The sequence below is a fragment of the Gopherus flavomarginatus genome, chromosome 12 (assembly GCF_025201925.1).
Source record: "Gopherus flavomarginatus isolate rGopFla2 chromosome 12, rGopFla2.mat.asm, whole genome shotgun sequence".
Lineage (NCBI taxonomy): Eukaryota > Metazoa > Chordata > Testudines > Testudinidae > Gopherus > Gopherus flavomarginatus.
Window position 1 is genome coordinate 6,914,023 of NC_066628.1, and position 27,199 is coordinate 6,941,221.

The 27,199-nt window shown below is 49.8% G+C and overlaps 3 protein-coding genes across 4 annotated transcripts in view; all 3 read left to right on the forward strand.

The window, feature by feature from the left end:
• LOC127033368 (zinc finger protein 707-like) overlaps nucleotides 1–4,356 on the forward strand; it is a 28,196-nt gene extending 23,840 nt beyond the window's left edge. The window contains exons 4-5 of the mRNA XM_050921407.1: nucleotides 3,922–4,035; nucleotides 4,322–4,356. Of these exons, the coding sequence (XP_050777364.1) occupies nucleotides 3,922–4,035; nucleotides 4,322–4,329 (122 nt within the window). The 3' untranslated portion in view covers nucleotides 4,330–4,356. The remainder of the gene's footprint in view (nucleotides 1–3,921; nucleotides 4,036–4,321) is intronic.
• Nucleotides 1–27,115, forward strand: LOC127033357 (zinc finger protein 707-like). Its single transcript, XM_050921395.1, has 6 exons — nucleotides 1–240; nucleotides 14,613–14,700; nucleotides 15,224–15,350; nucleotides 15,973–16,086; nucleotides 21,363–21,446; nucleotides 26,675–27,115. Exons 2-6 carry the CDS (start codon nucleotides 14,644–14,646, stop codon nucleotides 26,722–26,724), a joined length of 432 nt encoding a protein of 143 aa, XP_050777352.1. The 5' UTR covers nucleotides 1–240; nucleotides 14,613–14,643; the 3' UTR covers nucleotides 26,725–27,115.
• LOC127033358 (zinc finger protein 707-like) overlaps nucleotides 13,560–27,199 on the forward strand; it is a 90,557-nt gene continuing 76,917 nt past the window's right edge. The window contains exon 1 of one of the 2 annotated variants that reach the window (XM_050921396.1): nucleotides 13,560–13,874. The gene's annotated coding sequence lies outside the window, so the exon portion shown is untranslated. The remainder of the gene's footprint in view (nucleotides 13,875–27,199) is intronic. The other variant, XM_050921397.1, reaches the window with a different exon arrangement.

Here is a 27,199-nt window from a genome sequence, read left to right on the forward strand (position 1 = left end):
GCTGGGCTCCGGCCCGGCAGCAGGAAGTGACTCGCAGCCGCTGCGGTGACTCTGGCTCCCAGGCTCCTGGCGAGATCCCCGAGCCCCGGCGGCTGGTGCTGGGAGCCCGGAGCCCTGGCTGCAGCCGGGAGAGGGGAATCTCCAGCAGGGCCCTTCCCGCTGCTCCCCAGGAGCCTCTCCCAGGGCAGAGCCCCCAGCCCGGCCCGGCCCCTGCCCCGGGGGGCCCCGCTCGGAGGGAAGGTGAGAGAGACCCGCCCCCCCCCGGCACCCCCGGGCTGCAGGGGGAGGTTTGGCCCCAGGCTGCTCCCAGCGGAGCTGGCTGCGATTCCCGCCCGGGGCCCGGGAAAGCTTCCGCCAGGCCCCGTGGGTGCAGGGGGGAGCCCGGCTGGGCCGTGCTGGGGGCTGAGACAGCGGCATGTGGAGGGGATTGAGGGGGCAGAACCGGGGTACAGGCCCCGCCAGGCAGGGCGGAGGGGGAAACCCAGGGATAGGGAGGGGCAGAGGGGATAAAAGTTCCCCCGGATGGGATGAGCCAGCTGCAGCGGTTGCAGAAATGGGGGTAAGGGGGCACTAGGGCTTTTCCTCCCGCCTTTCCTAGGCTTTTAGTTCCCATTTCCCAGTGCCGTGTCCTTAAAGGCCCACTGCATGGCAGTGCCCTACAGGGCCGCTCTCCCCCTGTATAAGATATTACTGAGCTGCTAAAAGACTTGATCCAGTGAAATGAACTGAGCAGCAGTTTTCCTATGAAGAATGAGACACATCCGTTCAGAAGTGAATTTCTACTTCGCGGTCCTTGATTCTGCTATTCACGCCGTTGACGAAAGATTTCAACAGATGCAGCAGCTAGAGTCTGTATTTGGATTTCTGTGTGATAGCTACAGCTTGGAAAATAAAACAGCAAAACAGATAAGAGAATTTTATATAAAACTGGAGCCGGCACTGACTCATGAAAATTCAAAAGACGCTGATGCTAGAGCTTTGTGTAGGGAGCTTCAGACTTTTTCACGTCGACGTAAGAAACATTCCACTCCTGAAGAAGTACTGAAGTTTATTTGTGAAAATAAACTCTCAGACAGTTTTCCAAACATTTTTATAATTCTACACATTCTTTTAATTTTGCCAGTTTCCGTAGCTAGTGGGGAATGTAGCTTCTCAAAGTTAAAATTGATAAAAACTTATATGCCTTAAAAATGGTGCAAGAGAGACTTGTCTGTAGAGCATGAAATAGCTGGAAAACTGGATCTAAGGGAATGTCTAAACTACCTATCCATACCCGGTTGTGATTGAGCTATTGGGGGTTGATTTATTGTGTCTAGACCAGACGTGATAAATCAATCCCTGATTGCTCTGCCATCGATTCTGGTGGAAGCAGAGTTGGGGAGCAGCAACAGTTGACCCCATGCCATGAAGATGCTGCGGTAAGTCGATCCAGGTATTCACTTAGCTGAAGTTACATATCTTATGTTGAGTCTCCCCTAGTCCCCTCCCGTAGACCAAGGCTAAAAGAACTAGTGTCTGAATTTTCAAAACTTAAAGCAAGAAAAGTCAAGTTTTAGGAACACAGAGTGTTTTTTATTCAGTGTTTTGTAAATACAGGTTAAGGTTCATTGAAGAGTTTTCTTATTTCTTTCTACAGTGGAAGTGGTGGTAAAGGCCGTTAAAGCCATTTAACGTAATGGATGATTTTGGATTTGTACTAATAAAAATTAAAATTAACATTTTTCTTTCAAATTGGACTGAAATATTATCTAGCTCTCATGTACAAATCTATTCTGAAAATTTCATGTCTCCATTTTATCTGATCTCAGAAACATGAGTTGGACAGTAGGGTGGATGGACAAACCGAATAATTACGCCTCTGTTTAAAAGAAAATGCGTAAAAAATGATAAAAGGGGCAAAATATTTCCTAGTTTACGGAAATCCTCAGCCTAGCTCTGCCCTTAGGATTTAGGGCTGGGGGCGCCAATTGCATGGTTCGCTTTTGGCACCTGGTGTAGGGCCGCCCCTGCATTCTGATGTACGACAGGGGTAACAGACACTGCTGTCTGTCTAAGTTACATTTCCCTGGCAGAGCCTAGTTACAAGGGAACTATCCACAGGCAGCCCCCTCCCTTCCCGCACACACACACGCTGCTCCCAGGTCACACTGGATTTTTTTAAAAAGAGACAAACTCATGATTGTTGGTGCTCTGATTCCTGAATGTTCAGGGCTGTCCTAGGTCTTGGTCTGATTTCGGTGCAAGATTCAGATCTCATCCACACCAAAGTCAGACCAGAGTCACTGCTGGCTCTGGCCAGGGGGTGAGTGCGGATGGGCTAATGGGATCAGCCTCTGCCTGCCTGTCCCTGGGGGCTGCTGGGGGAGTCTGGGGTAGCTCATTCTTCAGGTGTGGCCACCAGAGGGCTCCAGCTGTTGTTAGGAGAGAGGGGTTTACACTGCAAATTGGGGCAATCCCTCAAAATGGCCCCTTTCATTCTGCTGTTTTTCTAGCATTTGGTTCAGATATGCTGTTACTGGGAGCGTCTAAAGAGCTTGGGGGGAATCGGGGTATGACATGGACTGAAGCCCCTTCTGTAACCTCCCCCATCACCTCTCTTGCCCTCACAGGCTGAGGAATCAGATCCACATTTCGCTCCAGATTGGCCCATTTTTCAGGAGACAGGGAAATGGCTGTGATGGAGCCAGCTCATGTAGGGGATTTTCAGGGAGCTGATGGGTAGCGGGAGGGAGAGAGAGGGAGGAGACAAGGTGTGAGAAACCTACTGATTTTCTGAGTAGGACTACTGGTGATGGGGAGAGAGGGACATTCGCCCGTTTCAAAAACAGAACACAACTCCTCTGAACAGGGGTGGACTCTGAGCCCAGTAGCCAAAGGCTGCTGTGAAATACGCAGGGAAGCTATTGGGATTCCTGTCCCTGTCCCCGGCTCAGAGCTCTGCTTCCCGGATCAGCCTCTGGCTGGCAGGTGTGTGGGAAATGAGAAGACCCTGCCCTGCCCCGTGTGCTGGGGAGGGACAAGGAGCTCTCACCTTCTCCCACCTCCTGAAGCCTCCTGGCTGATCTGAACAGTAGAGGTCAGATTCTGCTACTCTGGCCCTCCCAGAGCTTCGAGTTTTTATTTCCTTTCCTTGTGAATAGTGGGATTGTGGCTGGGGCAGCAGGTGCTGAGTGTGGGACTCTTGTTGTTTCAGATGCCGGTGACCTTCGAGGAGGTGGCTGTGTATTTCACCCAGGGGCAGGGGGCTCTGCTGGACCCCGCTCAGAGAGCCCTCTACAGGGACGTCATGCAGGAGAACTACAAGATGGTGACCTCACTGGGTAAGGGATTCCCGTCTCCTCGGTTATTAGAAGCCGTTGAGTTTGTATGTATGAATCTGGTCAGGTTCTTCCCTGATCAGTTAGATCCGAGGGGAATGTTTTGCGTAATGCACAGCTGCCATGAGAGAGAGACTTGCATCTCTGTGCCCTCTCCAGTGAGACACGGTATCAAAACTTAATGGACATGCTGGCTCATCCCCACCGCTCCAGCTTTCAAAGGGGCAGAATTCATTCATTGTCCTTTCTCTGTTGATTCCCATACACACCAAATCCTTGTTTACCTCCCTTCTTGGGAATAGCTCCAGGAATTGTGAAGGCTTAGAAATAGGCAGAGGTTTCACTCGAGAGCTTTGTGTGAATCAGCAAGGCCCCTAGACTGCGCAGATCCTGGGAACTCCTATTGAGGGTGTAAAAATTCCCCTCACGTCCCCAGAAGTCTGCCTATCCCAAGAGGGCTCAGTGACCACGTTCCCGTCCTCTTGTTTTCCATGTTCCCCAGCAGAACACAGGGACACGTTCCTCTCACAGAATGTCCTTTGTGAGAGATGCGCTCCCAATCCTCCATGCACTCTGATCTGGTCTGATTTCACCCCCTGTGCAGGATTCCCCCTTCCCAAACCTGAGCTGATCTCCCGCCTGGAACGAGGGGAAGATCCATGGGTCCCGGATCTCCAGGCCTGTGAGGAAAGAGAGAGCCTGAGCGGCAACCACACAGGTGAGGACTGACTCAGAAATCATCTGGGGAATGAAGAAAAAGTTGAGAATCCTAAAAATGTGGTGTGAGTAAGTGCCCTCAGTTCTTCCTCCTCTTACCCAGGGCAGCGCTGTAGTCAGCAGATTTTGCTCATGGCTTTCCACCCGTCCTGTTAGCTGCAGTTTTCTTCCCATCTCTCCTTCCCCGTGAGTGTTTGTGTGGAATGTGGAATCAGAATCCAATTACTAATTCTTCTCAAATTTAGTGAGCTGGGTTTTCTCTTGGTGCTATTCCTCTTTCTCCACAGCACAATGACTCCTGTCTGGATTGTCTCTCTCCCAGCAGGTGATGAGGCAATGAGTGCAAAGGAAGAAGGGAATCATCATGAGGAAGTCCCTGGGAAAGTGGAACCACAGGGGACATATGTGGGAAGAACAGAAGGGAATTTTTCCCAGTGCTTCAAACACGAAGAAGCCTGGGGAAATTGGCACAGGTCAGAGAGGCTGCAGGGAAACCACCCAAGGAAGAAAGTGGATGAATCTATTAAGTGTGGAGGAGGAGAAAAGGATCTCACAATCCATCGGACAAATCCCAAGGAAGACAAACACTATGATTGCCTTGGGTATGGGAAAGGATTCATTCTGAGATCACAGCTTGTTACACATCAGACAATCCATACTGGAGGGAAACCCCTTCAATGCTCAGATTGTGGGGAAAGCTTCAATAATCGCTCAGCCCTGAGTAATCATGGGAGAAGCCACAGAAGAGAGAAACCTTCTCAATGCCTCGAGTGCGGGAAATGTTTCATTTGGAAGTCAGAACTAATTAGACATCAGCTAAGCCACACAGGAGAGAGACCCCATAAGTGCTTAGACTGTGGGAACAGTTTCAGCTGGAAATCAGTCCTTGTTAATCATCAGGTAATCCACACAGGAGAGAGAATGCATAAGTGCCTGGATTGTGGGAAAAGTTTCAGTCGGAGGTCAGTTCTTGTTAATCATCAGAGAATCCACACAGGGGAGAGACCCCACAAGTGCATGGACTGTGGGATAAGTTTCACATGGAGGTCAGACCTTGTTAGACATCGGGCAATCCACACAAGAGAGAGACCTCATAAGTGTTTAGATTGTGGGAAAAGTTTCACACAGAGGTCAGTCCTTGTTAGACATCAGTCAATCCACACAAGAGAGAAACCCCACAAGTGCTTGGGCCATGGGGAAATTTCACGCAGAGATCACACCTCATTAAACATGAGAGAATCGACACCCGATCTAAACTTCTCTGACACAGAGACAGAAGGTGTTAAGGAAATTGCATGTAATTGACCTAGATTCAACCTTTAGAGACACGTTAGAAAAGTGTGTACTCGTTAGATAAACTAGAGCTTCGAAAAGTAACCATGTATTGTTAAAGACATGGAAGAAGATGGTAACTGTTATAGTCTGTTTAGCTGTATCTTGTTAGAGGTTAACAATGGAAATAAACAGTTCCTGTCCAGGGCTGTATTCTGTGAATTCAGAGATCAAAAGGGAACATTAACATTTAGAGAAAACTTGGTTGTAATAATGTCATTGTTTGTCTCCTGAAAGTTTGTGGTAAACTCTCTGGGTATGTCTACACTATGAGATTATTCCAATTTTACAGAAACTGGTTTTTTAAAACATTGTATAAAGTCGAGTGCACGCGGCCACACTAAGCACATTGATTCGGCGGTGTCCATCCATGTACCGAGGCTAGCGTCGATTTCCGGAGCGTTGCACTGTGGGTAGCTATCCCATAGTTCCCGCTGTCTCCCCCGACCATTGGAATTCTGGGTTGAGATCCCAATGCATGATGGGGCAAAAACAGTGTCGCGGGTGATTCTGGGTAAATGTCGTCACTCAATCCTCGCTCCGTGAAAGCAATGGCAGACAATCATTTTGCACCCTTTTTCCCTGGATTGCACCCTTTTTCCCTGGCAGACGCCATAGCATGGCAACTGTGGAGCCCGTTTAGCCTTTTTTCACTCTCACCATGTGTGTACTGGATGCTGCTGACACAGACGCAGTACTGCAATGGTACACATCAGTAGTCATTTGCCTTTGCAAGGTAGCAGAGATGGTTATCAGTCCTATTCTACCGTTTGCTGCAGTCATGGGTGCTCCGGGCTGGCCTCGCTGAGGTTGGTGGGGGCGCATGGACAAAAATGGGAATGACTCCCTACGTCATTCCCTTCTTATGTTTTGTCTAAAAATAGAGTCAGTCCTGCCCAAGAATATGGGGCAAGCCTACTAGAGAACCAGAGAGCACAGCCACTCCGGGTCAGAGCCCCAGACATCCTGCAGAAATGATGAGCTGCATGCCATTCTAGGGGATGCTCCTGCAACAACCCCACCCATTGCTTCCCTCCTCCCACACCCCTCTTGGGCTACCGTGGCAGTTATCCCCCCATTTGTGTGATGAAGTAATAACGCATGAATAAGAAACACTGACTTTTTAGTGAGATAAAATGAGGGGGAGGCAGCCTCCAGCTGCTACGATAGTACAGGCAGGACAGAATCTCCATTACTCATTAAAGGGTGGGGGAGGAGAGGAGCACAGCCTCCCGCTGCTATGATATTCCAGCCAGGACTGAATCTCCATTGGACATTAAAGGGCGGGGGCGGGAAGAGGAGCACAGCCTCCAGCTGCTATGGTATTCCAGGAGACAAAACATAAGAAGGGAATGACTTGGAGTCATTCCCATTTTTGCCCAGGCGCCCTTGGCCGACCTCAACGAGGCCATCCAGGAGCACTCATGGGATGATGACGATGGTTATCAGTCCTGTTGTAACATCTGCCATCAGGGAGGGGAGGGGATGCTGCTGTTTAGCACTGCAGCACCCTGTCTACCAGCAGCATCCAGTAGACATATGGTGACATTGAAAAGAGGCAAGAAACTATTTTTTTCCCTTTTCTTTCATGGGGAGGGGAAGGGGGGGAAATAGACAACATATACCCTGAACCACCGGTGACAATGTTTTTGACCCTTCAGGCACTGGGAGCTCAGCCAAGAATGCAAATGCTTTTTGGAGACTGCCGGAACTGTGGGATAGCTCGAGTCCTCAGTCCCCCCTCCCTCCCTCCATGAGCGTCCATTTGATTCTTTTGCTTTCCGTTATGCTTGTCATGCAGCATTGTGTTGAGTCCCTGCTGTGGCTTCTGTCTATCATAGCCTGGAGATTTTTTCAAATGCGCTGGCGTTTTGTCTTTTGGAACGGAGCTCTGATAGAACAGATTTGTCTCCCCATACAGCGATCAGATCCAGTATCTCACGTACGGTCCAAGCTGGAGCTCTTTTTGGATTTGGGACTGCATGGTCACCTGTGCTGATCGGCGCTCCACGCTGGGCAAACAGGAAATGAAATTCAAAAGTTTGCAGGGCTTTTCCTGTCTCCCTGGCCAGTGCATCCGAGTTCAGATTACTGTCCCGAGTGGTCACAATGGTGCACTGTGGAATAACGTCTGGAGGTCAATACCATCGAATTGCAGCCACACTAACCCTAATTCGACATGGCAGTACCGATTTCAGTGCTACTCCCTCGTCGAGGAGGATTACAGATATTGGTATTACGAGCCCTTTATATCAATATTATGGGCTTTGTTGTGTGGACGGGTGCAGGATTAATTCGGTTTAACGCGGCTAAAATCGGTATAAACGCGTAGTGTAGACCAGGCCTCTATGAACTGCTTTACGGAGAATCACCTTATGTTAATCCATGTAATTAATTACCAGTGATGTTTAGGAAATAGAAGGTTACTTCAAAATCCTGTTGTTCAGCAAAGGACTATGTGCTGTTGTGACGCTCCAAAAAAGATCCTTTCTTTGCTGATCTGCCTAACCTTTATACGGGGGGAGTGTGAGTCGGAAGACGGAGATCTCCAGTCCCATCTGGAACGCCCTGACATTGACATTGGACATTGGACTAGAACTTAATGAAATGATTCTGTGAAGGACTCTTTGCAATTCTAAAGCATCATCTCTACAGGGAAACTGACCCAACGATTCTATGCATGTCTGAATGTATAATGATCGTTTAACCAACACACACTTTCTCTTTTCTTCTTTTAATAAATCTTAGTTGAGTTAATAAGAAGTGTTTGTAAGCGTGTATTTGGGTAAGAACTGAAGTATTCCTTAACCTGCTGGATAATGTATTGGATCCTTTGGGATTGGTGGAACTTTTTAATGTGATGAATAAGATTTTCAGCAATCCCCATCATGTTGAAGTGGGCTGTCTGCGAGCGAGCCCAAGGCTGGGTTGCTTTAAGGGAGCTGTGCTTTTTCCTCTGTGTAGCCAGTAAGGTATTGTAGAAGCTGTTTTGTTGCTGGCTTGGAGAATCTAAGTATTGGAATATCCACCAGTTCTGAGGATTGTCGGCTCCATTCGTCACAGTTTGCCCTAACTGCACAATCTCAGTGTGACCCTGATCACAACTTCATAAATGCCTTGCCTGTGGGGAAAGTTCCATTCAGCCGTCATGAAACACTCCCCGCAAATCGCAAGCCACCACCAACAGAAGTGAGGGAGTCTGACAATTGTCCCCAGTCCTTGCGGGCCCATGGCTCCCCTCTCTTCCCGGGTGCTAGGGAATGCCCTGCCATTCCCCACTACCAGCGGTCATTGTGGGATCCATCTCAGTTCCCCAGTCACCATGCATGCCTGGGACCACTAAAGTTCCCAAGGGCCTGCAGATCTGGGGGAAATCCTGAGTAGCTCCCTAGGGGCCAGGGGCATTGAGGAATTTCCCCAGAGGCAGGGAGGAAATGGGTTCCCAGTCCCCACGAGTGTGTGGGGGGAAATCCTCTTTTCTTCCCCAGTCCCCCCCTGAGCTTTGGGGAGTGCCCTGCAGATTGGGTGGGGGGGAACTTGGTGGATAATATATTGGATCCTTTGGGATTGATGGAAATTTTTAATATGATGAACAAGATTTTTAGTAAGCCCCATCATGTTTAACTGGGCTGGGTTGCTGTAAGGGAACTGTGCTTTGGCCTCTGTGGAGCCAGTAAGGTTTTGTAGAAGCTGTTTGTTCCTGGCTTGGTGAATCTAAGGCTATGCCTACACTGCAAAATTAGGTCGATTTTACTGAAGTCGATTTTTCGGAAGCCATTTGATACAGTCGATTGTGTGTTACCCCACTAAGTGCTTGATATCAGGGGGGACTGGTTGCTGGGGTAGCGAGTGTTTGGGGATCATGGGATAAGTGCATTCAGGCAGCGCCACTGAGACGGACTGATTCCCACAGGACCTTTTGGGGGAGGCCTGGAGATCCCACCTCTCCCTCCGCAGCATCAACCTCTGAAGTTCTGGCTACACTAGGAGGTGTGGTGGGGATTAGCCAGCAGATCTCTGTGACCCTCCACCAGATTTCCTAGTGTAAACTCACTGTGAGCATCTTATGTGCTCTGACCAGTGTTCCCTCATCTTTTACATCCATGTGCGGAATGAATTTGGTTCTATGCACCAGTATGTGACACATCATCTCCATACTGGTGCACAGAACATAATTCATGTGGTAGGGGTGGGACCGAGGGGTTCGGCATGTGAGAGGGGGCTCAGGGCTGGATGGCCGGGGCAGGCATGGGCTCTGGGATGGGGCTGAGGATGAGGGAATTGGGGTGTTGGGAGGGGGCTCAGGGCTGGGCAGAGGGTTGGGTGCAGTGGGTGAAGGCTCTGGCTAGGCGTGTGGGCTGTGGGATGTGGATGCAGATGAGGAGTTGGGGGTGCAGACTGCGGTGGGGAGAGGACACCCCCCAGCCCTCTCTCACCGCAGCAGCTCGGAGCCAGGTGAGAGGCACCTCTCCCCTGCCGTGGCAGCTTCTGTAGTCCGGGGCTGGGGTGCAGGAGGGGTTCCTCTTCCCAGCAGCTCCGGTGGACCTGGGCCAAGCCTGCAGAGGGGCTCCTCTCAGTGCCTGCCTTCATGGCCCTCAATAGCCAGCCGGTCACGCCCTCCTCATGTCCCGCCATGTCCTGCGTTGGGATGACAGAGAGTTTCTTTGCCCCACTCTCCCCACACTGCATCCCTCTTGTGATAACCTCTGCACCCCATGTTCACCTCTTGTGTATGATTATGATATACTGTGTGCAAAGTGTGCCGGTGAAGGGATCATTGGAAAACTCATGATCTGCTGAATATTGTGCCCTTGAAATGCGTGTGACACCAGTGCATGTGGAATGGTGAGATTTTAATGTATGTTTGTTGAGGGCTGCTGAAGGGGGTGCAGTGGGGTGGAGGGGGTACTCATGTGGTGAGGGCAGTGTTGACTGCTGTCAGAGTGGCAGGGCAGTGGCAACAGCTGTCAGTCAGCGCTGACCTGAGGGGGACCCCTGCCCCAGGCTGGGAGCCTGGGCCTGGGTGGGTGGGATCGGGTAGCAATCAATCAGCTGTGGGTGAAGGGCAATTGGCTAGTTGGGAAGGTGACTAATCGGGGCTGTTTCTGAGCTTCAGTGCTTGTGCTCTGCAAACAACCCTGGACATTTGCTGTTATGGCAAAACCCGCTCAGCAGGTTCAAAGAAGAGGATCTGTCCATAAAAGCCCAGACATATGTCAAAGTTTTTGTTACTGAACTATGTCATAGTTCTGGGGATTGTTCCACTCAAATGCCTCAGAGATGACAAAGGACCGACTGTGAGTGTTAGAAAACTCTTATCTGGCCGTCCATCACCAACAGGAAGCAAGGGGGTAAACAAAGAAATGTATAATTCACCTGAAGGATGCTTTGGAGCTCACACACCCCGTAAAGTTGCCTGACCCCATGACTGTTGGCCCCTTACTGAAACTTAGTGGGGGGGTTTGGTTGGCCTCTCCCAGTACCAAAAGACAGGAAGGGCCAATGAGAAATGAAAACCCTGAGACTAGCCCTCAGGGCAAATGGGGAAAGGCCAAGGCTCTAGATCAACCTCGTTGACAGGGCAGGCAGGCCAATGAGGGAGTCAGGAGCCTGTTCTCTGTGTGAGCTGGAGCTGCCTGCCAGAGAAGGGCAGAGCTAAGGGGAGAGGAGCAGCCAGAGCTGGGCTGGAGACAGAGCAGCAGAAGCACTGAGGCAGAGGGCAGCTGGGTCTGGAACAGTCTGGAGCTGGGTGTGGGGAGCAGCTGGGGAGACCGAGGGGGGGACCCTGGGCAGCGTGGGATGACATCATGTTTTCCTTTCCCCTTTCCCCTTATTTTTTTTATTATTTGCTGTTCAATAAATCGTATTTGTTCTGAACTCTATGTAAAGCTGAGTGGTGACACCAGGAATGCATCCGGAGTGAGGAGCGCACCCCAGAGTGGGAATACGACAGCCTAGCCTCTGTCCTGCATCCTCACAACAAAATTGGGGATGAAGCCCCCTCAGGAATCTTGGGCCCAGCCCTGTCTGGGTTTCAGACGCCAGAGTGGAAGGGGAGTCCTCGAGGTCAGGCAGGTCTCCAGGTAAAGGGAACGGGAGCAAGGACTCGGCTCCTTTCGCTATTTGATTCTATCAGGGTGGTGAATAAGCTGGAAAAATTCCCCACACGAGGGCCGGCTCTAGGCACCAGCCCTCCAAGCATGTGCTTGGGGCGGCACTTTCTAAGGGGTGGCACTCCACCTCCCCTTTTTTTTTATTTTTATTTTTTATTTTTTTGCTTGGGGCCTCATTGCTGGGAGCCGGCTCTGGCGCAGCCACTCGCCCAAGCCGGGATCCGCGCCCACTGCCCAGCCCGGCGGCCCCCTGCACAGCCCACTCGGAAACGTGGCGCCGCTGGGAGTGGCAGCGGCAGCAGGACCCCTCCTCCCTCCGTCCCAGTTCCCAGAGTGTGTGAGGAGCTGAGGAGAGAGGGAGGGAGGCGGGGTCCCCTGGAGCCGAGCCGCAAGAGGGGCTCCGAGAGTCAGGACTGTCCGGGCGGGGGGGGGGGGGGCAAGTGTGGCACTTTTCCCCAGGCTCTGGGCCCCATAGGGTATGTCGGAGGCTCCCCCCGCCTCCGTCTTCCCCCATCCCCAGGTGTCTCAGCTGGTAACGGGGGAGGGCTGTGAGCTGCAGCCGAGCGGTGGGAACTCAGGCCCTGCAGGAGACACCACGTTGCTGCAGTGCTGTCGGGGAGAGGGGGTAAGCAGCATGGTAAGGGGTGGGGCTGGAGCCGGGCAACCCCCGACCCCAACCCCATCCCCCCTAGTCCTGACTCCCAGCTCCGAGCCCAGCCCCTCTGGTCTGGGCACCCCCCCCAAACCCATCCTCCCCACCCAGCCCTGACCCCCAGCTCTGACCCCAGCCCCTCTGAGCTGGGCACCCCCAACCCCATCCCCCAGAGCCCTGACCCCCAGCTCTGAGCCCAGTCCCTCTGAGCTGGGCACTCCGACCCCATCCCCCCAGCCCTGACCCCCAGCTCCGAGCCCAACCCCTCTGATATGGGCACCCCCCCAAACCCATCCTCCCCACCCAGCTCTGACCCCAGCTCCAAGCCCAGCCCCTCTGAGTGGACAACCCCCCAATCCAGAACCCAGATCCCCACCCAGCCCTGGGCAACAGCAGCAGCACCCCCAGGCAGTGACAGCCCATTGGCACCAACCATCTCCATCACCCAGTAACAGCCCATTATGTAACTGCAAATGTATACATACCAGTAAAGCATTTAATGTTTTTAAATAATGTATTTGGTGTATTTTCAAATTATTACAAATTAATTTTTGAATATATTTCACTAGTTATTTTTTACATTTCCAAATACATGTCACTATAGTATTGCAACTTTTTTTTATGGAAGGGGCCCCCGAAATTGCTTTGCCCCAGGCCCCCTGCATCCTCTGGGCGGCCCTGCCCAGAGCGTGTGAGGAGCCGGGGAGGGAAGGAAACGGGGTCCCCTGGAGCCGAGCTCCGGCTTTGTTGGCGGCGGACCTTTCCTCCCATCGGGGCTGGGCTAGGGCACCCTGAGACTGCAGAGCTGCAGGTCCAGGGGGCTCTCCAGGTCGTCGGCCGCCAGCATGTTGGGGGTGAGGGTGGTGAGCACGAACTGATCCACCTCGGCCACCAGCTGTGACGCGAGGCCCAGAGAGGGGGCCGTGTTCTCCGCTCTGCCCCGCAGCCGCGCCGCCACCTGGAAGTACTCCCACTCCGTGTCACCCAGCAGCTCCACCTGCGTGGGGACAGAGGCGCAGCTGGGCCAGGGCTCCGCTGCCGTGTGCTGGTAGCAGATCCCATGTTTGGGGGGAGCCCAGTGCTGGGGCAGCAGGGGATGTGAGTGGGGGGGCACTGGTGGGCAGGAGGGGGAGCTATTGTCTGGGGTGCGGGGGGCAGCCAAAACATTTTTTGCTTGGAACAGCAAAAAGCCTAGAGCCTGCCCTACCCACACTAGGAGGAATATCCCCCTCTCTTACCTGTGTGCATATTTATTGGCTTCTCCTAAAGTTCGTTAGGATTATAGGGGAAAGTGTCAGAGCAGCCACCAGGGAGAGTTACTGGCCACACTGTGAGGCCACCAAAAATTTGGTCGTGAGAACCCCTGGGCTAGATGCTCATGACGGGCCCTTCTGACCTTAGAGCCTGGGAGTGGAACAGGAGCCGGACCCGGAGATGCTGCAGCGCGACCCCTGCAGCGCTAGGACCCAGGAGCGGCCGGGAGGCGGCTGTGGGGCAGCGAGCGCTGGGCTCCGGCCCGGCAGCAGGAAGTGACTCGCAGCCGCTGCGGTGACTCTGGCTCCCAGGCTCCTGGCGAGATCCCCGAGCCCCGGCGGCTGGTGCTGGGAGCCCGGAGCCCTGGCTGCAGCCGGGAGAGGGGAATCTCCAGCAGGGCCCTTCCCGCTGCTCCCCAGGAGCCTCTCCCAGGGCAGAGCCCCCAGCCCGGCCCGGCCCCTGCCCCGGGGGGCCCCGCTCGGAGGGAAGGTGAGAGAGACCCGCCCCCCCCCGGCCAGTCACCCCCGGGCTGCAGGGGGCGGAGGCTAAAGAGGTGCAGGGGGTGAGGGCAGGAGGCGGGTGCTGGGGCTGTGGGGGGCAGGCTGGGATGGGGGCGGGGGCGCACTGAAGGGATGATGGGGCGATGCAGGGGGATCGGGGGGATTATGTGGCTGAGGGGAGCGAGGCTGGGATGGGGGAAGATGTGAGTGGGGGACACTGCGAGGGAAGGGGGGATGTGGGGAGGCGGGAGTGGAACAGAGGCAAAAACAGAGCCTTCCCCTGCTCCCAGTGTATCTTACTGTCAGACACCCCCGTGCTGGCGGGGTCTGTGTCTCACGAGTTTTGGGGTCTGCCCAGGGCCCTGGTCTGATTTCTGGGCAGGATTCACATCTCAGCCCCACCAGAGTCGCTGCTGCTTTGGGCAGGCAGGGAGTGTGGATGGGCCAATGGGCTCAGCCTCTGCCTGCCTGTCCCTGGGGGCTGCTGCAGGAGTCCAGGGCAGCTCATTCTTCAGGTGATGCCACCAGAGGGCTCCTGCTGTTCCTCAGGGAGAGGAGTTTACAGGGCAGTGGGGGGAAATCCCCCAAAGTGGCCCCTTTAGTTCTGCTCTTTTTTTACCTTTTGGCTCAGAGATGCTGTTACTGGGAGGGTCTGAAGAGTCTGGGGGAAATCAGGATGTGACTTGAACTGAAGCCCCTTCTGTAACCTCCCCTCTCACTCCAACAGGCTGAGGAATCACATCCACGTTACGGTCCAGATGGACCCGTCTTCCAGGATGCAGGGAAGGGAAATGTCTGTGATGGAGCCAGCTTGGGTAGGGGATTTTCAGGGAGATTCTGCATGGGGGCAGGGAGGAGACAGGGTGTGATAAACCTGCTGATTTTCTGAGTGGGCCCATTGGTGATGAGGGAGGGGAGATGGGACATTTCCCGATTTCTCAAACAGGATACAACCCCCTTGCACAGGGCTGGGAACATTTTCAAGGCTCCCAGTGCTGGAGTGAGACCCCACTAGCCTGAGGCTGCTGTGAAATATGCAGGGAAGCTGTTGGGATTCCTGTCCCTGTCCCTGGCTCAGAGCTCTGCTTCCTGGATCAGCCTGTGGCTGGCAAGCGTGTGGGAAATGAGAAGACCCTGCCCTGCTCTGTGTGCTAGGGGACAAGGAGCTCTCACCTTCCCCCACCCCCTGAAGCTCCTGGCGGCTCTGAGCAGGGTGGGGATGGAATTCTGCCGCTCTGGCCCTCCCAGAGCTCCCATTTTCTTTATCCTTCCTCCCACGTGACTAGTGGGATTGTAGCTGGAGCAGCAGGTAATGACTGGGGCCTTTTGGTGTTTCAGATGCCGGTGACCTTCGAGGAGGTGGCTGTATATTTCACCCAGGGGCAGGGGGCTCTGCTGGACCCCGCTCAGCGAGCCCTCTACAGGGATGTCATGCAGGAGAACTATGAGACGGTGACCTCGTTGGGTAAGGGATTCCCATCCCCTCAGTTATTGGAAACATGTGGTCTGCATGTCTGAATCTGGTCATGTACTTCCCATGTCAGTTAGATCAGAGGCAAATGGGTTCCATAATGCACAGCTGCCGTGTGAGAGAGACCTGCATCTCCGTGCCCTCTGCAGTGGGACATAGGTGTCAAAACCCAATGGACAAGCTAAACCATCCCAAGTGCTCCAGCTTTCCAAGGGGCATAAATCCAGCATTGTCCTCTGTGTTGTTTCTCAGCTGCACACACAGTGCCTCCTCCTCCTCCTCCTTTGGAATAGCTCCAGCCATGGGGATGGCTCTGGGCTGTGAAGGTTTAGAAAGAGGCAGGGGTTTAAGTACAGAGCCATGTGTGAGTCAGCAAGGCCCCCAGAACGCACAGGTCCTGGGAACGCCTAGTGAGGGTGTAGTAATAATACAACTCACTTCCCCAGACATCTTCCTCTGCGCAAGGGACCTCAGCGACCATGTTCCTGTCCTCTTGGATTCCATGTTCCTCCAGAAGAGCACGGGGACGGGTTCCGATCACGGAATGTCCTTTTTGACAAATACTCTGCCAGTGCTCCATGCACCCTGATCTGGTCTGATTTCACCCTCTGCGCAGGATTTCCCATTCCCAAGCCTGAGCTGATCACCCAGCTGGAATGCGGGGAAGAGCCGTGGGTGCCCGATCTCCAGGCCTGCAAGGAAAGAATGCTTCCGAGATGCCCTCATACAGGTGAGGACTGAGATAGAAACCATCTAGGGAATGAAGGAAAAAGCTGAAAATCCCCAAATATGGTGTGAGTAAGCACCCTCAGTTCTTCCTCATTTCAGCCAGGACAGGGCTGCAGTCATCAGATACAGCTCACGCCATTCCACCCAGCCTTTTACCTGCAGGAGATTGCTTCTCAGCTTTCCTTCCCTGTGAGTGTTTGGGTGGGATGTGGAAGAGGAGTCCAATTGCTCAGTCTTTGTGTTGGGTTTTCCCTGTGTGCTATTCCTCTTTCTCCCCAGCACAATGACTCCTGTCTGGATTGTGTCTCTCCCAGCAGGTGCTGAGCGAGGGAGAGAGAATGAGGAGGGGAATCATCATGAAGAAGTTCCCGGGGAAGTGGAACCACAGGGGACCTTTGTGGAAAGAGTTGAAGGGAATTTTCCCCAGTGCTGGGAACAGGGAGAATCCTGGGGAAATTGGCAGAGGTCAGAGAGTCTTCTGGGAAACTATCCAGGGAAGAAAGTGGATGAATCTAGTAATGGTGGGAGAGAGGAGGATCCCAGAGCGCAGCAGACAAATCCCAAGGAAGAGACACCCTGCCACTACCTTCAGTGTGGGAAAGAATTCATTGTGAGATCACAGCTTGTGACACATCGGACAATCCATACTGGAGAGAAAATCCTTCAATGCTTCGAGCATGGGGAAAGCTTCAATAAGCTCTCTGATCTTAATAACCATGGGAGAAGCCACACGGGAGAAATACCCTCTCAGTCCCTTGAGTGCGGGAAATGTTTCATTTCAAAGACACAAATAGTTAGACGTCAGTTAAGCCACACCGGGGAGAGGCCTCATAAGTGCTTGGATTGTGGAAAATGTTTCATAACAAGGTCACACCTTGTTGAACATCAGGCAATCCACACAGGAGAGAGACCCCACATATGCTTGGACTGTGGAAAAAGATTCAAAAAAAGGTCACACCTTGTTCAACATCAGGCAATCCACACAGGAGAGAGACCCCACAAGTGCTTGGAGTGTGGGAAAAGTTTCAGAAGAAAGTCAAACCTTGTTAAACATCAGGCAATCCATACAGGAGAGAGACTCCACAAGTGCGTGGACTGTGGGAAAAGTTTCATACAAAGGTCAAACCTTGTTCAACATCAGGCAATCCACACAGAAGAGAGACCCCACAAGTGCTTGGAGTGTGGGAAAAGTTTCTTAAGAAAGTCAAACCTTGTTGAACATCGGGCAATCCACACAGGAGAGAGACTCCACAAGTGCCTGGACTGTGGGAAAAGTTTCATACAAAGGTCAAACCTTGTTAAACATCAGACAATCCACACAGAAGAGAGACCCCACAAGTGCTTGGAGTGTGGGAAAAGTTTCATAAGAAAGTCAAACCTTGTTGAACATCAGGGAATCCACACAGGAGAGAGACCCCACAAGTGCTTGGACTGTGGGAAAAGCTTCAGAAGAAAGTCAAACCTTGTTGAACATCAGGCAATCCATACAGAAGAGAGACTCCACAAGTGCTTGGACTGTGGGAAAAGTTTCATACAGATGTCACAGCTTGTTCAACATCAAGCACTCCACACGGGAAAGAGACCCCACAAGTGCTTGGACTGTGGGAAACGTTTCATAGAGAAGTCAAACCTTGTTAAACATCAGGCATGCCACACAAAAGAAAGACTCCACAAGTGCTTGGAGTGTGAGAAAAGTTTCATAGAAAGGTCAAATCTTGTTAGACATCAGGCAATCCACACAGGAGAGAGACCTCACAAGTGCTTAGACTGTGGGAAAAGTTTCATACAAAGGTCAAACCTTGTTCAACATCAGGCAATCCACACAGAAGAGAGACCCCACAAGTGCTTGGAGTGTGGGAAAAGTTTCTTAAGAAAGTCAAACCTTGTTAAACATCAGGCAATCCACACAAAAGAGAGACTCCATAAGTGCTTAGAGTGTGGGAAAAGTTTCATAAGAAAGTCATACCTTGTTGAACATCAGGTAATCCACACAGGAGAGAGACCCCACAGGTGCTTGGACTGTGGGAAAAGTTTCACAGAGAGGTCAAACCTTGTTAAACATCAGGCATGCCACACAAAAGAGAGACTCCATAAGTGCTTAGAGTGTGGGAAAAGTTTCATAAGAAAGTCATACCTTGTTGAACATCGGGCAATCCACACAATAGAGAGACCCCACAAATGCTTGGACTGTGGGAAAAGTTTCAAACGGAGGTCAGGCCTCATTATACATGGAGGAATCCACACGAGATGTAAACTTCTGTGACAAGTGGCAAGAAAGGGTTAAGCAGCTTGCATGTAATTGACTCAGATTCAACTTTTAGAGAGAGATTTTAAAAGTTTGTCCACCTTAGATAAGCTAGAGTTTGACATGTAAATGTGTATTTTTAAAGACTTGGAAGAAGAGGGCAAGTCATGTCTGAGTAACCTAATTGCCTTTTATGAGGATATAACTGGCTCTGGTTGAGGAGAAAGCAGTGGATATATTATTCCTTGAATTTAGGAAAGCTTTTGATATGTTCTCCTACAGTATTCTTGGCAGCAAGTTGAATAAGTATGAGCTGGATGAATGGACCATTAGGTGGATAGAAAGCAGTCAAGATTGTCGGGCTCAACAGGTAGTGATCAATAGCTCCGTGACTGTTTGGCAGCTAGTATGAAGCAGAGTGCCCAAGTGTCGGTCCTGGGGTTGGTTTTGTTCAATATCTTTATTATTGTTCTGGAGGATGGTGTGTATTGCAGTCGACACTAAACTGGAATGAGGGGTAGATACGCTGGAGGGTAGGGATAGGATACAGAACGATGTAGACAAATTAGAGGATTGGGCCAAAATACATTTTATGAGGTTCAACAAGGACAAGTGCAGAGTCCTGCACTTAGGATGGAAGAATCCCATGCCCTGCTACAGACTAGGAACCGAATGGCTAGGTAACAGTGCTGCAGAAAAGGACCTAGGAGTTACAGTGGACCAGAAGCCGGATATGAATCAACAGTGTGCCCTTGTTGCCAAGAAGGCTAACAGCATTTTGGGCTATATAAGTAGGGGCATTGCCAGCAGATCGAGGGACGTGATAGTTCTCCCCTATTCGGCATTGGTGAGGTCTCATCTGGAGTACTGTGTCCAATTTTGGGCCCCACACTACAAGAAGGATGTGGAAAAATTGGAAAGAGTCCGGCGGAGGGCAACAAAAATGATTAGGGGGCTGGGGCACGTGACTTATGAGAAGAGGCTGAGAGAACTGGGATTGTTTAGTCTGCAGAAGAGAAGAAAAAGGGAGGATTTTATACCTGCTTTCAACTACCTGAAAGAGGGTTCCAAAGAGGATAGATCTAGACTGTGCTCAGTGGTACCAGATGACAAAACAAGGAGTAATGGTCTCAAGTTGCAGTGGGAAAAGTTTAGGTTGGATATTAGGAAAAACTTTTTCACTAGGAGGATGGTGAAGCACTGGAATGGATTATGTAGGGAGGTGGTGGACTCTCCTTCCTTAGAGGTTTTTAAGGTCAGGCTTGACAAAGCCCTGACTGGGATGATTTAGTTGGTGATTGGTCCTGCTTTGAGAAAGGAGTTGGAGTAGATGACCTCCTGAGGTCCCTTCCAACCCTGATATTCCATGATTCTAAGAAGAGTAACTGTAGTAGTCTATGTTTAGGTATCCAAAGGGTTCCTGTGTTCTGTTAAATCAGGAATCAATAATTCAGCAATTATACCCGTCACCCATGCCACCTTCCCAATTCTAGCTCAGTCTCATTAAATTTGCTGGGGGTTGGGGCTGAAAGATGGAGGGAATGTTTTTATAGCTGAAATCACCAAAATGTGTTCTGGAAGGTTTATGTCAGTGGGATCTGTTCCGCTCTCCTACTCGGACATTTTCTCTGGGAATCCCGGAGACGGAAAGGAGCAGGTGTTACCATCTTGGCTACCAATCCCCACGGTGACTCTCTACACTAGCAATTCTCAAACTGTGGGCAGAGCCTCCCAACAGAGGGACAGGAATGTGTCAAGGGAGGCGTGGCCTCTGTGGGTTTTTTTTTTTTTTCTATAAAAAGCACTGGCTGTCAGACCTAATTGGCTGGGGCTCATGAAGAAGGAACAGGCCCATGTGGGAGGTGGGGATAAATGCTCAGGCTCTCAAACCCAGGCGGAGCAGCAGCACAGAAGTAGGGGTGTCACTGGGGTGATAAGTCTGCTGTGAACAGCGATATTGAGGAATATCACTTTTCACGTGGCCACCCTTACTTCTGTGCTGCTGTTGGAGGGCTTCAGAGCTGGGCGCATCACCAGCAACTGCTGTGCCATTAGAGCTGGGTGGCGATATATGTGCTTGTGAGGGTGGAGGCGTAAATGACCACAGACACAAAGTGTGCATGTGGAGGGGGGCGGGGGAGCAGGGGTGGCTGATGAAACACCTTTGAGAACCACAGGTCTACACTATTATGGTTACCAATTTTTACAAAATGATAAATCTTCTCCAAAGTATGTCCTGTGAGGTATCATAGGGAAAGTCATCGTATGCTGAATATTATTATCCCATTAAAATGTATCTATCGGCACTGTCCATGGAGCTCAGAGAGTTTTCTGTAGATTTGGTACATTCTGTAAAGCTGGAAAATGCCCACAGATGAGCTCCCCAGAGACCATGGCACCTGCACACCAGCTAGGTGCTACGTGACCAGTAATTGCTCAGCCGGCCCTTCACCAGCTATGGAGCCAGGAACAAGAGAGTTACAATTCACGGGAAGGATGGCTGGACGCTCACTTAGGCCACAGAATGATTGTCACCTGCCCCCCGGCTGGGGGGTGAACCTCAGAGAGGAGAGTGGTACAAAGGAACAAGGGAGACTGGCCTCCATTTTTGCCTCACCTCTCCTATCTCTACAGAAGTCAACAATATGACTTGAAAGGCAACAGGGGCCGTGGAGTGGGGAGGACGAACCAAGCCTGGAAGGAAATCCAGCCTGGGTACTCAGAACTGTGAACTGCCTGCAGCAGTGGGTGGGATGTGAAAACATGCTTGCTTTGTATTTTCCTTAGCTTGGTAAAATTTAGGATTTAAAATGCATGTTTTAATTTTGTAGTTTTAACCAGTTCTGACATTTGACATCCTTCTCCCTCGTAATCCCTGAAAACCCCCTTGCTCCCATTACTAAATCAGTTTTAGTGTTTTGTCTGGGCCTGTGTGAAGTGTTTGGGGGATTTGACTTGAGAGAACAAGGCTGTGGCCTAATCCGGCCCCTTTATGGGAGTGACCAACTAATGATTGGGTTTGTCCAGCACAGTGACCAGACTGAGCTGTCCAAGATGCACTTTCCCAGGGTGCAAGGCTGGGAGTAGAAAACTGGCTGATGTTGCTGTGTCGTTTGGTAAGTTCCTGAGTGTCTGGCTAGTCACACTCAATACAGTGCAGCCAGGAGTGACTTTGAAGGCTGATGGGTGTGTGTTAGCAGAGTGTGGAGGGCTTTGTTGTTCACACAGGGAAGCAGCAGGGTGGATTTGATTTAAATCACTAGTCAGGAAGACTCTATTTAATCATGGTTTTCTACATAAAAATTAATTCTTGTTGTTTGTTATAACCTTAATACATATTCTTCACAATGCAGAGATAGATGTAGGTTTTATTTTTGTTAGGTACACACTATACATTTTTAAGCAGTGATTTATTTTGAAAACTTTTCAGATGAGTTTTACAGCTATATCAGAAAATAAATGATTGTTTGGTTATTTCATTTACCAAAGATCATTGAAGCAGGTATTTAGGAAGTCACTGGGAGGTGAACTATGGCCAATTCAAGAGGTTAATCATTAATATTTGGAGGATTTTCTTGCCAGGCTGTATTAGGAGGAGAATATCACCAGACAGACATTTAAATTGTTTTATTTAACTAAAACAATAACGTTAAGTATTCAGGATTTTTTCCCTTCAGCAGCAAACATAATATTTTAACAAAAAAACGTATGTCCCTCACTTCTCACATTTATCTCCAGACTTCTCCTTGTCCAGCTGTATTATGCCCCCAACAATCTTCTATTTATTGAACTTTTTGAAACTTTTCACTTTTAAAGAGGGGTAAGGGGCTGACCCTGTGTACACAAATTTGCAGAGGGACAATAGAGTTGAGGTCTGTTATTTTTCACTTCTATACATTATTTATTTATTTGAAAACATTTTTGCCCTTAACAAGCATGTTACCTCTGGAGACACAAATCCACAGTTTGAGAACTGCAAAACAGCATCTCTGATGTTATCTTTGTCTGTTACAGCTGTCCCCCTGCTGCATTCCTTTTTCCCCCTCTCCTTTCTGTTTGTCCTGTGTGGCTGCCCCTCCCGGCCATTGTGCTAATTAAAGTCACAGCCCTATTCATAGGAATGGCTTGTACAGACTAACTGAAGCCATTGCTCTGCCTAGGGAGGGGGCTTCTTGCTTTGTTTGGCTCCTTTGTTCAGACCCGGGCTTGGTGTGGGGGGCACTGCCCAGAAATGCAAGACCTGAAGTGGCCAACTAATTAAGCATATGAGTCATACCTGTGGCTCAGAACATGCCCAGGCATGCCTATGCTTACCTGCAGCCTTTCCCTGCCTTCTCTCCTCCCCAGTATCAAGAGGAGCCAATCAAAAGTACTGGTGGGAAACTGCCTAAGTTTGCCTTTAAAGCCGAACATTTTCTGATCAGACCTCGGAGAAGGTCCTTGCTTTGCCACCTGCTCTGATCAGCTAGGGGTCTTTGGGGGGCTGTCATAAACAGATAGCTAAGGGTTAATGTCTCTTACACCTGGAAAGAGGTAACCTGAAGCACCTGACCAGAGGACCAATCAGGAAACCAGACTTTTTCAGGTCTGGGTGGAGGGAAGTTTGTGTGTGAGTCCTTTGTTCTTTGTCTTCTGCCTATCTCCCTCTCGGCTATGGGAGGATTTCTGTTTCCTGTTTTCTAATCTTCTGTTTCCAAGTTGTGAGTACAGAGATCATAATATAATAGGGGTTATTGTTTTTTTCTTTTGTATTTACATGGTATAGTTGCTGGAGTGTTTTGATTTGTATTCTTTTTGAATAAGGCTGTTTATTCATATTCCTTTTAAGCAATTGACCCTGTATTTGTCACCTTAATACAGAGAGACCATTTTTATGTATTTTTCTTTCTTTTTACATAAAGCTTTCTTTTTAAGACCTGTTGGAGTTTTTCTTTAGTGGGGAACTCCAGGGAATTGAGTCTGTGCTCACCAGGGAATTGGTGGGAGGAAGAAGTCAGGGGGAAATCTGTGTGTGTTAGATTTACTAGCCTGACTTTGCATTCCCTCTAGGTGAAGGGGAAAGAGAGATTAGCTCTCGGTACTTCTGTTTTCCAAAGCTGGAAACGGGGAGGGTGGAATCCCTCTGTTTAGATTCACAGAGCTTGCTTCTGTGCATCTCTCCAGGAACACCTGGAGGGGGGGAAGGGAAAAGGTTTATTTTCCTTTGTTGTGAGACTCAAGGGATTTGGGTCTTGGGTCCCCAGGGAAGGTTTTTGGGACCAGAGTGCCCCAAAACACTCTAATTTTTTGGGTGGTGGCAGCTTTACCAGGTCCAAGCTGGTAACTAAGCTTGGAGGTTTTCATGCTAACCCCCATATTTTGGACGCTAAGGTCCAAATCTGGGAATAGGTTATGATAGGGGCCCTCTCCCCACTCGTTTGTTTTTGAGCATACCCCCGTTTTTAAACTCCCGTCCCACGAACAACGAATTTGTGCCTGGAGATCTCCTGATTACTGTAAGCGAATCGAGTCCTCTCTCCATCCTCCGATGCTACTGCTTTTCCTGCCTCTGTGCTTGCTGCTGTCCTGGGGATTGGTAAGAACTCCCTCTTGCAGACTCCCCCTGTCCTAGCTGCTGGCCTTGTTTCCCCAGCAGACAGACCCAAGCTAACTCCTTGGTCTGTATCTGTAATTTGTTTCTTGCGCCGCAGCTCCTTTGCTGCTAAAAATAAGCCTGTGCCGCTTCTAAGCTGTGCCTTCCTGGACTGTATCCTGGGCCGCCGGCTTGCAGCCGCCCCACTGCTGCAGCCACCGCCACCCCCACCCCTCCGGGGGCTGTACCCTGGGCACACACCACTCTGCCCTCTGGAACTGCTCCCCCTCCCGATCAAAGAATCGGCATAGTGTAAGCTGCACCTATTAGAATCAGGTTCTTAGTCTAGATAAGTTGTCATTTCATTTTGCATAGCTGTGGTTAAGTTAGGTTTAAAGAATTGTTTGTATTGTGCTCTGTAAGTTAGGTTTAAAAAAGAATTGTTGCATTGTGTTCTGTTACTTGCTAATTTGTATAGTCTTGGTTAAGTTAGATCATAAATAAGATTTTGCTGTGTTCTGTATAATTGTGGTTAAGTCTGCCTTCCCGCTGCCCTAACCCCCCGCCCCCAAGCTTGCCCGTGTCTCTCCCTGAGCTCCCCAGTCACTCGTTGCAGTCTCTCTGCTGTTTAAAATTGCATCCTGTCTGCTCTCTGTGTCTCCCTGAGTTTAAATCTCCCTCCGCAGCGCCTCTGCCTTTGGTCTCTGCTCCACCACGTGCTCCTCTTCCCCCATCCCCCAACCTCATTCCTCTACCACTGCCTTTCTCTCTCTCTTTTAATCCCTTCCCCCACGTGTTCACCCCGCTCCTACTGCTGCCAAACCTCAATTGTATTACTGAAGTCTAGCATAAAACCCCATTGGTTACCCTTTTTCTCTCTGACACACCTCACATTTTACATTTACACCACTGTGACACATTTTTACTTAGAATTTTTAGTTATTTAACACATTTTACCCATAACTGTTAGTTGGTTATATGCTGCTGTGACACACCCTTTACATAGAAATTGTTAGCTACCTGTTACATTTATACTTCAGTGTTAATTGGTTACCAACTGTATTGTACCCCACTATTGAAACCCCCTATACTATTTACTAAAAGAAACCCCTCCCCAATTGTCTACCTTAACAAACCTCCTACCCCTCACTATTGAATTTTCCCTGTTTTTGCATTTTCTTAATAAAGTTTATTTTGCACCCCACCAGTGCAGTAGTTGTCCCCCAAGATCCCCTGCCTGCTGGCAGGGTCAATCTTCTAGACTGAGCACTGAGTCCTATTGGGTAGACAGAAAAATTAAACTAAATAATCTATACAGAAGTCTATGGAACACCATAAGACTGGGTCCCTAAGCCTTAGAACTGATGAACAATTAAAAACAATTTCATTCACTTTTTAAATGTAACTTCATAGGTAAAGTTTTATGAATGAAACAACATTCATTCATGAAACCGGTTACCCCAATAACTGACTAATTGAGAATTAAGATGCTTGTTAAGAGCCATAGCTGTTCAGCCAGTTGCCATTGTAAATTTCACTGTCAATCCAATTCCTGCGTAAATCACTGAGACTTGAATGATATCACTCTCCTGAGGATAACACAGTGAGATAAAGAATGGATGTTGTTTGAATGCCAGCAAACACTGGGAGCATATGCTGCAAGGCTTTGTCATGCAATGATACCGGATTACTCGCTACTAGCATGGCGTGGTCAAGTGTCCTACCATGGAGGACGGAATAAGGCTGCACTGCCCAGGAACCTGCAAAGGCTTTTGGAGTACCTCCAGGAGAGCTTCATGGATTTCCGCTCTATCCCCAGACACGTTAACAGACTTTTCCAGTAGCTGTACTGGCCGTGAATGCATCCTAAGTGCTCAGGACAATGAATCATTAAAAAACACTTGCTTTTAAACCAAGTTTTATATTTACAAAGGTACACTCACCAGAGGTCCCTTCTACAGCTTCATGGTCTGGGATACTGCCTTGGGAGGGTTGGGAGGGTACTTCACTGACGCTGAGAAAAAGATCCTGGCTGTTGGGGAGAACGGAGTGCTGTGTGCTCTCCGCAAGCTCGACCTCCTCCTCCTCATCTTCCCTGTCCGCAGAATCCTCAGGCCTGGCTGAGATTACCCCTGCCTCGGAATCCACGCTCAGGGATGGGGTAATTGTGGCGGAACCCCCTAGAATTGCATGCAGCTCAGCGTAGAAGCAGCACGTTTGTGGCCCTGCCCCGGAGCTTCTGTTTGCTTCTTTGGTTTTCTGGTAGGCTTGTCCGAGCTCCTTAACTTTCACGCAGCACCGTAGTGAGTCCCTATTGTGGCCTTTCTCCATCATGGCCTTGGAGATTTTTTCAAATGTTTTGGCATTTCGTCTTTTGGAACGAAGTTCTGCTAGTACGGAATCCTCTCCTCATATAGTGATCAGATCCAGTACCTCCCATATGGTCCATGCTGTTGCTCTTTTTCAATTCTCGGACTGCATGGTCACCTGTGCTCTCCACGCTGGGCAAACAGGAAATGAAATTCAAAAGTTTGCGGGGCTTTTCCTGTCTACCTGACCAGTGTATCCGAGTTCAGATTGCTGTCCAGAGCGTTCACAATGGTGTGCTGTGGGATAACTTCCAGAGGCCAATACCGTCGAATTGTGGCCACAATAACCCTAATTCAAAATGGCAGTGTCAATTTCGGCACTACTCCCCTTGTCAGGGAGGACTGCAGTAATCGATTTTAAGAGCCCTTTATGCCAAAGTAAATGGTTTTGTTGTGTCGACAGGTGCAGGGTTCATTCAATTTAATGCTGCTAAATTCGACCTAAACGCTTAGTGTAGACCAGGCCGCCAAAGTTTCAAAAAGTTGAATGAATAGAAGACTGTTGGAGGCATAATACATCTAGACAAGGAGAAAAAGTCTGGAGATAAATGTGAGAAGTGAGGTACATCTGCTTTTCTGTTAAAATATTATGTTTGCTGTTGAAGAAAAAAAATCCAGAACACTTAACGTTGTTATTTTAGTTAAATAAAACAATTTAAATGTCTGTCTGGTGATGTTCTCCTCCTAATACAACATGGCACGAATGATATAACCAAACAATGAAATAACCAAATGAAATTAAATGAAATGAAATAACCAACCAAACATTCAACATACCTTCTAAAACTGAAACTTAAATCTATCTGAGTTGTGAAGAATATGTTTTACGGTTATAACAACCAACAAGAATAGCCTTTTATGTAAAAACCTATGATTAAATTGAGTCTTCCTTACTAGTGATTTAAATCAAATCCTCCCTGCCCGCTGC

Bases quoted from the DNA above. Each gene is read 5' to 3' on its own strand.
- LOC127033357 (XM_050921395.1), top strand. From the start codon at position 14,644: ATGGACCCGTCTTCCAGGATGCAGGGAAGGGAAATGTCTGTGATGGAG. The intron at 16,087-21,362 runs GTGAGGACTGAG...TGTCCAGCACAG, and splicing joins TCCGAGATGCCCTCATACAG to TGACCAGACTGAGCTGTCCA. The intron at 21,447-26,674 runs GTAAGTTCCTGA...TTGTGTCGACAG, and splicing joins TGATGTTGCTGTGTCGTTTG to GTGCAGGGTTCATTCAATTT.